The following is a 14,316-nucleotide window of genomic DNA, read 5'->3' on the forward strand; positions in this document are numbered from 1 at the left end:
AACTTAGTAAATTCGATGCGTAACCATTTGTGGAATGTTATTATTGCGAGCAACCAGACGCAGCCATAGCCAACTGGTGCTCGTAAGAAGAAGACGCTCGATTATCGAAAGGGATCGATTGTGGTGACAGCTGTCAAGTTGTCAGTCTAGACCGCGAACGCGAACGCGTTACATGTACGCGAAAGTGTCAGACGTAAAAATTGTACATATCTGTGAATAAAGTGGTGTACAAAGTGTAAATGCCTCGTGGTGTTCCTCGAGCGACGATGGATAGGCCATCAGCACGTTATAAAAAAACAAATGATGTGCAACAAGATACGAATTTAGTTGTTTCTACTGCATTAGGCATATGTTATTACTTGAGAAGATATGTTGCAATTGTTGCGAATTTTCATGATGACGTGTTATTAAGTTATGTAACTTCTGTATGTAACAATTTAATTTGTTCTAATTTAACATAGGCATAAGATAAACTTTGTGCTACATGTTTTATCATAAATAATCTGTCATTCTTTATTTTTTAAACATTTTTTACATTCTTTCTGAAGTTGAGTGTGTTTGTACGCAGACTTTATTTACTCAATATACATATATTTAGAAAATTTTAGTCCAAGAGAAAATTGTGACGACGTATTGGATGGACGTAGAGAAACTTTTGATTAGTCGGTAACGTCGAGTTGGTCTTCAGGCCCTTGAGGACACCATGCAATTAAGTGTGCAGGCTGTCTGGTTTTTCTCCAACCCTGCGTCACACTCCCTCGCGGAAACCTCGAAGTCTCAATATTGGGGACAAAGAATTAGTCAAACAGAATGCCATGAAACGTCCTCAAGAAACCACGTGCAGGGTTGTATACGTATTAAAATGTCGTGTAAATAAATATCATTTTATTCCTTATTCATAGTCAATTATTCCCACGTATATCACCTCAGAGTAATGCACTTCTTTCCCTGAGTTTGTACAGAGACATGTCAATCTACATACGCTATGGATATAACATACTTAACAATACAATTCATTACATTGTAGCATTTACGTCACAATGAAAAGTGAATGTATTTAATGTGTTCACATAGGTTTAGCCAGCGTCGGTGGTGATCTTCCGCGTATTCAAATAAACTCCTCCACGGGATGCTGTAGTTAGAACTTTAGGATCACTTTCCATTGGGATTATTGTATTCTCGGTGGGTGTCACCTCGTATTTTCTCAATACTTGAATTATTCCAAGCTTCGACTGTATTAGTCCTAATCGCATACCTGGAATCGGAGATTCTTCATTAGAGATTTTGCAATACGTGAAATTATTCTTTCCTTGTAACTAACACACTCATTATCTTTCATTACGTGAAGTTTTCACAGTGGAAATTTATTTTAACCCTTTCAGATCTGATACACACTACAATGTATACTGTTTTAGTATTTCAATGCCTGGCTTAAAATATTGAAACTGTAACTATAACTTTATATACGCTTTTCCTTTATTTTTTTGTTTTTGAAAAGTCAGGTCTGAAGGGGTTAATAAAATGGTAGAGGGAAGGATTTGTTTAAGTTTTCTCATATTTGAAGACAAAACAAAATAGGTATCATTCTTGCGTATGAAATACAATGTAAAACATATCCCAAGTGTTATTGTTAACTCTGCAGCACGCATTTTTTTAATTAGAAATGAAATAATTTTTCCCTTTAAAATGTGCTGGAAAATAAGGGAAAAATAATCATATTTTTTGCGAACCTATTAACTTTTTTAAAATATATAGATGGAACACCTCTTGGTTTCGTCATTTAAACTTACAATATAGGAAAATATTAAGGAAAGCTTGAATGGTGCATATTTGCATTACTGCATACTGTAAGATTAAAAATATGTAAACAAGTATGCACCTCTAAAATATTAAAAAACTGAACAATAAAATGAAAATTAACATAAAAAAGACACTTACTATAACCATTGCTTTTCTTAAGCTTCTAAATATGTTTTAAACCTTAGGTATCTCGTACATGTAAAAATAGAAAGTGGAAATTTCTACTGGTAATATTTGACGACATATTCAGTGACACAAAATTTAGCACACATTAATTTAAATGCATTCGATATGTGCAATTACATTGGAGACTTTAGCTAAAGCATGCAACATAGAAAACGTAGATTCTACGTTAGAAAGCAAATATCAGTTATACACATGTATGGAAGTCTCGAAAAGACATGACCTGTGTAATGAAAAAGATTCCCTAATCGTGACATTTTTAATACTGTAAGTTAAGAAATTTTTTCTTACGAAGAAAGTACATATTCTGGGCCGATAACTAAACTTTCAGCTTTCAACTACCGCTCTCATTGGACTGTTAAATTTTTCATGTATTAATCCTCGGAAGGCAGACTCATGTGCACTGACGGTAGACGATTAGACAGCGGGCGAGGGTTAAAATATATTTTATGTAGATTGTTCAAGTGATTATGAAAAAATAGAACCACAACAAATTATAAAACCGTTTACTTACCGATACAATTTCGTGGTCCCTCGCCGAAGGGAAAGTAGACACAACTTGGTCTGTTCTTTTTATTTTCCTCGGAAAACCTTTCGGGATCGTATTTATCTGGATCTGGATAATACTGTGGATCATTGTGCAATGCTACCATTGGAATATATACTCCAGTTCCTTTCTTCAGCACCACATTAGTGCCAGGCAATTTGTAGTCCACCATGGCTCTGCGGTCCACAAATGGCAGTGGTGGATATTTGCGAAGAGTTTCTGCGATCACCTGATCAAGGTACGGTAACGACACAACCTGCAGAAGAATTGTTGAACGCGATAAGCTCACTGACCAATAATGATAAAGAAGTATGTAAAAACATGTAGAAATATTGAATATGTAATCAGGCAAAATTGACTGTTTTATATAACTTCCTTTTGTCCTAATTTGAAAATGTCAGAAAAATTTTTCACTACTTCGATATTGTAAAACTAATTAGGAGTTTAGATAATTTCGTTCTAGTAGTTACTTTATTTTTAAAAAGTCAGGACAGTCTTATAGTTAGTTTCATCTATACGTTCTTCAAAGATAATTGTTAAAACGTGAGATCTACTTACAATTTTTGCAATTCTCAAGAAGTAATTGCAAAATTGCAACTTAATCGTATAAATAGTCAGCCTCAACTGTACCACTCGAAGTAATATTGCAGATAGATAACATAAGTAATGGCCTTTTTTTATGTCACATACAGATCAATTAACTTTAACCTTTAAACAAAAACTAAAAAGTCACTGTTCAGTCTAGGTCAGACGATAATGACTGTATACTTTAAACAAGTCATACTCGCACAAGAAGTCAGAAAGTGGATTCTCGTAATCAGTTAGGTAATACATCCGCTTCATTTCCTTATACTACATACTTCAGGTCTATTATTTAATTTGAATTCAGTGGTCTAGTTTTTCATTTCAACATAATTACTGCGAACTCCATTTTCAATTACATACATATGTTGTCAAGGTCACCCTTCTGAGTGACGTTGAAAAGGTTTTAGCTGTCGTTCGTTTTTTGTTAAAAAGTTATTAACAAAATAATTTTTATCAATATGCTACTTATGATAGCCATTTCTATAAATTTCCAAGTCTCGTTGGGTCCAAGTTAGATGTGGATTAAATATTTTTGAAGTCTGGGTTAAGTATGAGCTATTTTTGTATTTGCGCGAAGCTCCCCCGTCACCAATGGGAATAAAATACTGCAATATTTTTAATTAATTTTAACAACTTTAAAAGGAGAATTTTCTTCAGTATTTAAATCGTCTAATGGATATATGGAATTTATTATTTTGAAGAATGCATCAATGCGTTCATCAAAATTGTACACTCTTTTAAATAAAAATTCGGGCGAGAAAAACAAATGGGCGACTGGGGATCTTCGCCCAAACAAACCTATGCGAATTATGCGAGTGCAAAACGGGGGGAGCGATCACAGGTCTGACTCCCAGGCCACTATCAGACTTGGTACGTCCGACTTCGAGGTGACAATAACCCGTTCCTACCCTCAGCCCCAACCTCCGGATCACCCCTGCTTTACTGGCTCGGGCCTATGCAGTGTGTGCCTTTGGCCGGGGGTACGTCCTCATCGAAGCCGTGCCATGATTCCTCCCTAGTTGAAGCTACGTGGTCTATGACGTTGGGTGAAACGGCTCCTCAGACGCAACCGATTCCTGCGAAGGAATCGAACTCGACTTTCGTCGAACCGCTACCGAATCTATCCTTGATCGGAAGTCTTCCTAAACTACTGCAAATTTCGTTCCCTCGCGACCTAGGACTAGCTATCCTGGTACCTTCCCCCCCTGACTAATCTTCCCCCCACCTTCTCCGTTGTCGAGCTAACTGAATTTCACCGAAATTGTCTCATCGATCAGATGACCATGTCTTTCGATCGAACTATCGACAATATCAGTTCTGTCAGAGTTTTTGACGCGTCTCTTTTTCCCAAAATCTACCCCGCTCCCCCCTTTATGCCCAGAGACGTCGAAAGCTCCCCCCCTCCCTTTGACGGATAAGCAAATACCCCTCCACCCCACGATGTCGATAACCCCCTCATCCTTTACCCCCCTTCCCCTCGCGTGATCTTACTCCCTTTGCTCTAGCCCCCTCCCTTTCCCTGCCTAATAACACACTTTGAAGACTTCCAATCTCCAGAATTCGTAGCTCAGTTTTAGATCGTTACAGTGCTGAGATAGGGTATAAAACCTTCCCCTTCTCCGGCCTCTGTACTTCTTCCCATTTTCAGGAAGGTAATTCGTTAAGATCCCCAATATTCTTGCGGACAGGTTTACTTCGTTCACCCCATCCTTAGATGGTACCCTGGCACGACTGCTTAACGCCGAGTATCGGCAAGACTTGCCTCGAATCTTCACAACCGGTTCGGCCTCTCCAAACAAACCTAACCCAGACATCAAAAATATTTAACTTGGACCTAACGAGTATTGGAAGTCTATAGAAATGACTATCATAATTATCACATATGTGAAAATTATTTTGTTAATAATTTTTTAACAACAAACGAGCGACGAATAAAACCTTCCGCAGGTCACTTAGGAGGGTGACCTTGACAACATATGTCAAGGTCAAGATCATCGGAGCTGCCTCCCCTAAATGAAATATTTACCAATAAATTGTATGTGTGAAAGTTTTTCACTATTAAGACCGTACGAAGTATCGCTAATATCTCGAACTTTCATAGAAAATGTCTATATTATGCTCAGTTATTTTTGAAACTGAGACACAAACCAATTTGAAATTCTAAAGAAAAATGTCACACGCAACAAAATCAAAATTCGACTGTTAACTACAATAGATTCCTCACCATCTCATAAGTAACTTTGCCACCAGTTTCCTCAAGCGCATCAAAGATCTCTTTCCTCAATCGTTTTTGTATATCCAATTGCAGAGCAAGCTCGTAAAGCGTAAAGGACATGGTACTTGAAGAAGTCTCAAATCCACCAGTGAAAAACGCTGCTGCTTGTCCCACTAAGTCGTCACCATCGAACTCTGAAATGTGAAATGATAATAAAAATTCAGACATCTGGTATACAGTGCAATCGACGTAATTGTGACAATAAAAATTCCAAAACTGTCTTTTAATCTAATAGAAAGTAACATTTCAAAGTTTGTCTACTTCTATCGTTAATCAGGGATTCATATCTACCATTTCTCTATCAGCATTGATACTTTTTCTGTAGATTCGCTAGAAGTAAACACTATATAAATGTTGCTACAGAAACACGTTGCTCAACACGTGAACCAATAACCTCGAGAGAGTCAAGCTAATTTGCTCGTATCGAATATGTTCAGCGTAAGATTATTTAAACACGTTGCAATTTATTGCACAATCAAAAGTTTATGAAATATTGAAAGAATAACATACCAAAATCTTCCGTAGCGTGCTCATCCTTATAAGTGTTCCTGAGTTCAATCAAAAGGTCAATGAGATCGTTTCGTTTTTCTCCTGATTTCACTCGGTGATTGAATACCTCCCAGAAAGCCACTCGCATGAAATTGCTGAAGCCATTCTCGAAAAATTTCGAGCGAGTGTATTTGACTAAGTCCGGCATGAAAAATATACTGGCTACTTCGAAAGCTCGGACGATATTCGGGTGGAACAGTTTAATTCTCTGCCGTTTGAACTCCGCATTTGGATTGTATATAGTATTAGCTCTTAAGCCAAAGGCTGTGCTGCCGATCATATCTGTGGTGAAATTGGCACAAACATCTTTCCATTCGATTTCTTTCCCTGGTCCTGTAAGAAGTACGTAATGTCTGTTATAAAACCATGTATACTGTTGCATGAAAATATGAAAGCACTTGAGAACATGATATGCGAAAATGATACAGTATCTATTTGTCAAACTGTACTAAAAAATACTCAAGATTTATTGAAAACGTATTCTTGATCAATCATGCTATAATTTTATAACCAGTTTGTATGTTTTCCCATGATCTTAGAACAAGACATAAATTAGCATAGGTACATATACGTACGGAGACGATCTACACAATGTATTTCTACTATAGGAATAGTGGCGAGATAAATTTAATTGTGAGCATGCATTGTATAAGGTAAATGTACCTGTAGCTGTAATTTATTTAATTTTATCCTTAGATTCTAATACATCTAATAAAAATTAAAGAAATAGTATATTTGGCTATTAACACGCACATTAAGTGTTAAGACAAGCATTTTAGATTGTCCACTTACTAAGACATTAACATGTTAAGGGTACGAACACACTATTGCCACGTCATGTGAAATCACGCCATATATTACACGCAAATCCATAGTTTCCCTTTGTTTTACACATATTTTATCATAATATGAAACAAATTTGCCATAACATGTGAGGTGATTTCACGTGACGTGACAGTAATGTGTTCACACCCTAATCGTCTGAGTGACAGTTGTAGGGAAAAAGAAAACATACAAATGAGCCCCGACGTTTGTGCATTAAAATGGTGATTTAATGAGACTAGCAGAAAAGAATAATTTGAATGATTCTACAAAAACAATCTATACTAGTTATTATGTATAGAATAATTACTAATAACCGGTTTTCCTTTAAATGATAGAGCAAAATGTGGAATTTGTTATGTAAAATTGTCCATCCAGTGATTAATAACTGAAAGAAAATATGTATCACCTAACTTTTCCTTATACGTACTTGATACTTAAATAAAGATTGTGTAAAGATTCCGAACTGCGATAAAGTAAATAGCTATACGTCATAAATTGAACGTTAATGAGCGTACATATGAAAATGATAATTAATAGTGCTTGAACATTTTTTATGAATATATTCAAACGATTGAAATACACTGAAGAGATAGATTTGCCCTTTTCGAAGCAAGATTAAATAATGAGTACTGATACATAGTAATAGTAATGTCCTCTTGAACAATAATAAAACAATAACACCACACAATGAAACAGATACAATTTTATGGAACATACAATTTGCTGGTAATCGAGCACTAATCAATATTACAATTTATTATCTTAGCCCGGGGTTACATGAGTGTCAAAAAAACGGGCGATTATGTGCCTGCCTTAGATGATAAAAATGTATTATCTAACTCCAGATGATAAAAAGCAATTTTAACTTTTTTTTGTACGAAAAGCTCAAGCTTGACGTAACACTTTAAGTTACATAATTATTGATGTACCCCAGCGATACATGCTTTTTAAATATCATTGTATGAACAATAAAAATATCACTTACCTCCTAAGTCTAAACCATCAAGGTATCTGTCAAGGTCATCAGCGATTACCATCATGAGATCCATCATCTTCTTCAATTTACCAGACGTGAAGAAGGGTGATAACCTCGACCTAAGTAACTTCCACGTAGTATTAGTCATAAGAAAGATATTCGAATATCCAATAGGATCGCTTTTGTCAACGGCAGCATATTTATCAGTGAACGAGTTAAAATCCTTCACCAAGACGTGCTTTATAAGCTCAGGATCTCGCAGCACTAAGCAAGGTTTGTCGAAAACATAGATTCCTACGTAAGGCAATCCCTTGGATCGATCATACATATCTTTCAGGAACATTCCCGCTGATTGTTTCTGCAGTATACACTTCAAGAAATTCCCGAAAAACGGTATCGGTGGTTGCTCCGCGACGCCCTGTTTCGCCCAGTACTTAAAGTTTCGTGTCATGAACATGTAAGCAGCTATTATCAGGGATAGAAAGATTATGATGCCGTCCAGGCCCCAGTGAGGAGTTAACACAGCCATTTTCCAGAGCTCTGAAAGTAAAGTGGAAAGATTCATTATAGATTTTACTTTCCCAACTGTTATTTTCTGAGTTATTCGACTGGACTCTCGAAATCTCACTAAATTTGATATAATGATTTCTCTATTTGGGGTACTGATGCCATTAGAACTAAAAAAGATTTGGTCATGAGGATGATGGGGTTTATCTGAACATGTGTGTTTTTTAACACCTGTTTTACTGTATATTTCTGGATTGGGTTATTGGAATCTCACGAAATTTGGTATGAAAGTTTCTGTGCAAGGGGCATTGATGCCATTGGAGTTGCAAAAATTCAAACTTCTGACTGTAAGTTAATTGCTAATCGAGAAAATAAGGCAACTGGATTACCAATTTTTTAGATTCATACACAGAAATTTATCGAATTAATGTAGTAAATATAACTAATTGTTACGTTTGGTAATGACAGTTAAGAGAGAAACATATTAATATCAAATCACGCGAAATCACTATCACGTTACATATTACAGAAAAATAGATGTAAAACAAAGGCAGATTATCGGTTCAGACTAGCGGAAAAGCATGTGTTTTTACGTGACGTGATTATAGTGTATTTATAACTTTACCTTCACTTGAAGTATTTTTTTTACCTTTATATTGTTTGTTTGTATCTCTCTATCATAATCTAAAGTTCTTACTATAAGAACAAAAAGAATTACAATATTCCCTAGTACAGATAATGGAATTAGTGTTTTGATAGATGACACGTTATTATGTTCTTTTCTCGCTTTTAATATCAACAAAAGGCAATTAGCACTCAATAGGAAAACATGAAGATACTGTGATTAATGAAGTTAATAGATGTTAAGTTTTGTTTAAATTAATAAAGTTTGACTAACGACTTCAATTGAAGCTACTTGTATTCAAATAGCTTAATGTCAAGTTGTGTTCACACAAATCAAGTTACTTGATTTTCGTAAATCAAGTTACGAAAATAATAAAAATGACGTTTGAAGAGGTAGTGCATGTTGATTATTTTATGTATTTTTTAAACAAAACATGTCTTTTTAATAGCTTTCAGCTTGCTTGAAGTTTATTGTGCATGATACGATGCACACCAATCAATGTATGTTTCAAGGCAAGGAAAAGTTGAATGGACCTCAACTTCACTTGAAGATTGAATATTTTAAGTGAATTAGAGTAACATTTTGACATTGGTCAAATTGCTTAAAATCACTTGCATTTAAGCAATTTGAATACAAATAACTTGCCTGATCTGAACGTGCCCAGGTGAAATAGGAACTTGAAAGGGACGTTTCAAGTCACAGAAAATAACACATCAAGTTGCATCGAATCACTTGCTTTTAAACTGCTTGAATTCAAGTAACTTGATTAATCTGAACAAAACTTTGGATCTCAAGAAAAAGATATGGTCATGTCTGACGAAAAAAATAAAATCGACTGCTTATTATTTAGTTACTGAATTATTGATAGATTTGTTAGAAGAAAGAAATATGAATCATCATACTTGAGAAGAAATGTAATATCATTATCAATCCCGGGCAATTAAAGTATTTGATTAATCTGTCAATATTACTGATATTATTGAACATCTGAATACACAGATTAATGTATTGATATTTTCTTAATCTGACAACGTACTGATTTTATCAATTTACCTATGTTTAAAAATATTTTACACTTGATTATTATATTGATTAATATTGATTTCAATAAATTAATGTAGAACATATAAACCAACAGCTTAACGCAAAACAAATTTTCTATAGTAGAGACATACGTATAAATTATAAACATTTGATAGTGGAATTTACGATTCGCTACTGTAGTACGGACAACAAATTTTCGAAGAAATTTGTAATTATCATGAAAACAATATCAGACCTATTAAGGACTCCATATCAGCTCTTGACATGTCGAAAGTATACCTACTGAGCTGAGAATGTTAATGTAAAGATCAATATCACGATTTAATGGATAGATCATTATTAATATCATTAGTGAAAATAACGAACACAACAAAGCTATTAAATTTATGTCTCCATTACTTTAAGAAACAAGAGGGAAAAGAGAAAGATTCTGTCTTCCTGTAAAAGATAAGATTTATTTAAACTAGAATAAAAATAAGTTGGACACTGGTCGCTTAACACTCAACTGATAACATCCCGTCAAAGGTCAAACTATAACGCACCGATTTTTCTCGATATTTTTAAGGAGTTAGAATTTTATAGGTACATTATTTTTAATTAAATTATTAAAGTGTTGCACATACATTTTATAGTGCACCATATAAAGAATAAATGTTTAATAATGATAACTAAATATTTAGAAAAAATATTTATAATAAATATTTTTAATAAACCATTTAATAAACCACCACATCAAATATTTATAATAAACCATTATAGTAGGAATTGCTGATTTATCAAAAATATAGAAATTGCATGTTTGGGAAGAAAAGATAATATGATATTTTGATCATTTTAATAGAAGAAATATTACTCCTACTTCCCTCTTCTGAGCACCCCTTCAATTCACAAATCAAAATAAAGACAACATGAAATCTATTAAGTAAATCAATAACAGTTATTATTCTACAGATGAAAGATGATATTTATGCCAATTAATCAAAAAACGGAAAAAGTGGAATGTTATTCAATTCCACTGGAAACAACAAAGTAATTTTATTAAATGAACCGTATCAAAAAATGTAAGAAAACGAGGAATTTTCATCAAGTGCTGAATAAAAAATGAAATAATGTTATTATATCCAATTTGTGACCGCTGATACACATCAATTAAATACTATTATTACTGTCTTGAACGAGCACTAAATCACAATGCAATTTAGAAATAATTAAAAATGTATTTACAATCCGTAATGGGGTCCAAGAATTGAAGAAAGAAATAAGATGTTCACACGATTTAATGTCACGGAAGGCACAACAACTGACAATGATATTAATAGAATCGCATGCGAGTTTATATGTACTGTAGGATCAAGCAATCTCCCCTCCGTTCAAGAATGGACGTTCGTCCGTTCTTTACGTGGACGTCACTGTTTGAGAGCGAAACGTAATTTATTTTTTCGTTATATTATCGACTAAGCTATGGTAGTGTTAAAACAGTAACATTATTTCTCATTGACATTTTCACAATTTTGGAATTGATAACAAATATATCATTAATTTTAATTAATTGAAAGTACATATTACTATATCTATATTAATAATTATATTTGTCTTTGTATCAACATATTTACTGCCATGGAAGATTTTCAATACTTTTAACTACTTTTTATTTAATGTCTATATAAACATATGTTAGTTTAACTAAGAATGTTTCATAATTCAGTAGTGTTTATCTGATATAATGTTTATCTGTTATAAGCTCTTCTCTAGTTACTAATAATGAACTTCTTCGGTAAAATAGTTTCTTTACTTTTTGACTTTTGATAAAATGGATTATCTCCGCATAATTTTATTACAAAATAATGTTTATCCTATACTGTAAACTTGGTAATCTTTTACTAAAAAGTATTTTGAAAAAAAAACAGCAGAATTCGATCCAAGTACATCGTGCATCAACTTCTTCTAAAGGTTTTGAGTACGTACACTACAACAAACAATTATCTAAATTGATCAATGATTATACAGAATTTACAAAAATCGTGTTCCATTTAATGTGTCATACTTGTATGATTATAGCCATTGTGAAAGTTACTTAAAGAATTTTCTATGATTATAATCAAATAATTTCTCATTTTACTTCATATTATTTTAGCTCTTGTTGAATCATCTGAACCAAGAAATTTTAAATATTTCATTAATGAAGAAAATAGGTTTGCTCACTTTTAAAATAAACGGTTCAAATTTCACTTAAACTTTTACAGGACGAAAATATTTCATTATTTGAATGAAATATGTATTAATATTTAGAATTTGTATCTCCTGTAAATAAACTTCTATTTATCGTAAAAAATCTCATTTCCCAACTGTAACTCAAAATCTATACGTCTTCTAATTATTTCTAAAGATTTTTATACCTGACTTATTTCACTCTTTTCAATACCTTACAGGAACGAAGTTCATCAAAAGTCATAAAATATATTCTCGGTTACAAATTCCAAGGTAATAGATAATGTTATTTAATTTCATGCATAGCTTGACAATCTGTGGAAGAGGTTTCAACATGTCACTTATTAATATTAATATTATAAGTGACACTTCGACTACAAAATGAGTCTTTTACTTAAACGCTACCTAGATTGTGATACATGGTCTGAACGTGCTTTCTATGAATTCGTCGGTAGAGGAACCCTTTAGTTTAGGAGGAACTCTCTCTAGTCAAAGTAGAAGAAAATGCAACTACCGCAAAAAGGTGTGAGATCAAATGTAAAACCAAGTCGATTAATTTATTCAGTACCTATCCGTGGAAGCATCTATCTAACAACTTTGTCATAAATTCTTACCTAATTAGTTAAATAACAACATTTTATAGTGACCGTATCAATATTTGATATTCTTATTTCTTTAATAAGTAGAATGACTCAGCCATCGCACACGGCAATAGAATCTACATATAACAAAATTTACCTAATATTGGCGTCTTAAGCGCATTACTTATGTTTGTGTATGCATAAATTTGGCCCGCTAGAGATATGTTCAATTAGAACTATTTAAAATAGTAGATTATTGTGATTATGTTTCCGTCCGATGGCCAAGTCATTCTACTTATTAAATTTATTTTCGCATATATTTATATAGGATTACAAAGTTACTTATGCGGTTTGTATATCTAGAAAACGGGATTGAAATTGCGGGATGTTTTAGTTTTTCCTTTCTTTATAGGCTAAACACTAATTGTGTTCAAAATTTGAAGCTCGTGTGTCTGCTAGAAGTACCTTAGAATTTTGATGATCGATGAGTGAATCAGTGACAAAATTAAAGAACTTTGACCTGCAACAATTCTTAAACTGTAGGTTGAAATTAAATGTAATTTGGGAATATACCTAGTTATATTATGCCCTCTTAGTCACTGAAAATTCAGGCTGCTAGCTTTATTCAGTACGAAGTTACAGGGGGGTCGAGAATGTCCTAAATGGCTTCGAGAAAAGGATGGTACGGCCGTGCCTTTTGCTCGACTTGGTGGGGGCACTGCCCAGATCATTTATTTTCCAAAAATGGCCAAAGTACTTAACCAATGTGTCTTATTAAAAGCATAAATTATAGTTTACATTTTCGTCCTGTAAGGTGAAACAGAGTTTTAACTCACTCTTATCGAGGTGGCGCCAGGACGAAATTTATTAACAAAATGTAAAAATAATATTCTTTAGGTACAAAGTCCAAAAGACATTATTAATATCATGCATATGCAAACTTTGACATTCCACTGTTTTAAAATCAATAGCTTTCTTTTCTCAGCTATACAAAAATTTGTGTATAGCTGATATGGCGTTATCTCTGAGAATGATCACTTATTTCTACATTTGTGGATAACAGTTCTTACCTTCTCTACTTCTTTTATAGCTATCGCGGCGACTGATAGGAACTGATAATCGGTGAAAGGACACGACGAATTTTTGAGCAAAGTTTTAAATGTCAAGCGATAGATGCGAGATAAACCAAAACAGTAAAACTGGTTTGCTCAAAATGTATACCGACAAAGATGACTAATCGTCTAATCTAAGAGTGTATCTGCAATTATCATGTACGAGTCAAATGTAATCAAACAGTTGACTCTACAGAAATTAAAATTAAAAATGATTAAAACAACAGTAATAAGAAATTTTGTTTAATTTAAAAGAAAGTATAAAATACTTCGTATGTCCAGTATGTCTGTTTAAATGTATACAGTTGGTTATTTTCCTAAATATTTAAAATGAAAAAAAAATGTTTCAGACAAAAATTGTATGGTGCCAAAGGGCACATACTGTAATGATAACAATTTGACCTTGCGTTGACCTTGGAGAGCCCTTTGAAGGTTACATTTCAATTTTTTAATGGAATCCTATGTTTTTTATTGCCTATTCTTGAACAGAATATGGAAA

The 14,316-nt window shown here is 33.5% G+C and overlaps 1 protein-coding gene across 1 annotated transcript; it reads right to left on the minus strand.

The window, feature by feature from the left end:
• Positions 1-865: 865 nt before the first annotated feature.
• On the minus strand, positions 866-11,185 carry Cyp6aq1 (cytochrome P450 6AQ1). The gene is made up of 6 exons (XM_076380873.1): positions 11,141-11,185; positions 7,750-8,280; positions 5,901-6,272; positions 5,340-5,524; positions 2,498-2,786; positions 866-1,255 (listed from the first exon to the last, which is right to left on the minus strand). Exons 2-6 carry the CDS (start codon positions 8,267-8,269, stop codon positions 1,077-1,079), a joined length of 1,545 nt encoding a protein of 514 aa, XP_076236988.1. The 5' UTR covers positions 8,270-8,280; positions 11,141-11,185; the 3' UTR covers positions 866-1,076.
• Positions 11,186-14,316: the final 3,131 nt, after the last annotated feature.

The sequence above is a fragment of the Calliopsis andreniformis genome, chromosome 1 (genome assembly GCF_051401765.1).
Source record: "Calliopsis andreniformis isolate RMS-2024a chromosome 1, iyCalAndr_principal, whole genome shotgun sequence".
Classification (NCBI taxonomy): Eukaryota; Metazoa; Arthropoda; class Insecta; order Hymenoptera; family Andrenidae; genus Calliopsis; species Calliopsis andreniformis.

Bases quoted from the DNA above. Each gene is read 5' to 3' on its own strand.
- Cyp6aq1 (XM_076380873.1), bottom strand. From the start codon at position 8,269: ATGGCTGTGTTAACTCCTCACTGGGGCCTGGACGGCATCATAATCTTT. The intron at 6,273-7,749 runs GTAAGTGATATT...TACTTCTTACAG, and splicing joins TGATGGTTTAGACTTAGGAG to GACCAGGGAAAGAAATCGAA. The intron at 2,787-5,339 runs GTGAGGAATCTA...ATTCTTCTGCAG, and splicing joins GCAAAGTTACTTATGAGATG to GTTGTGTCGTTACCGTACCT.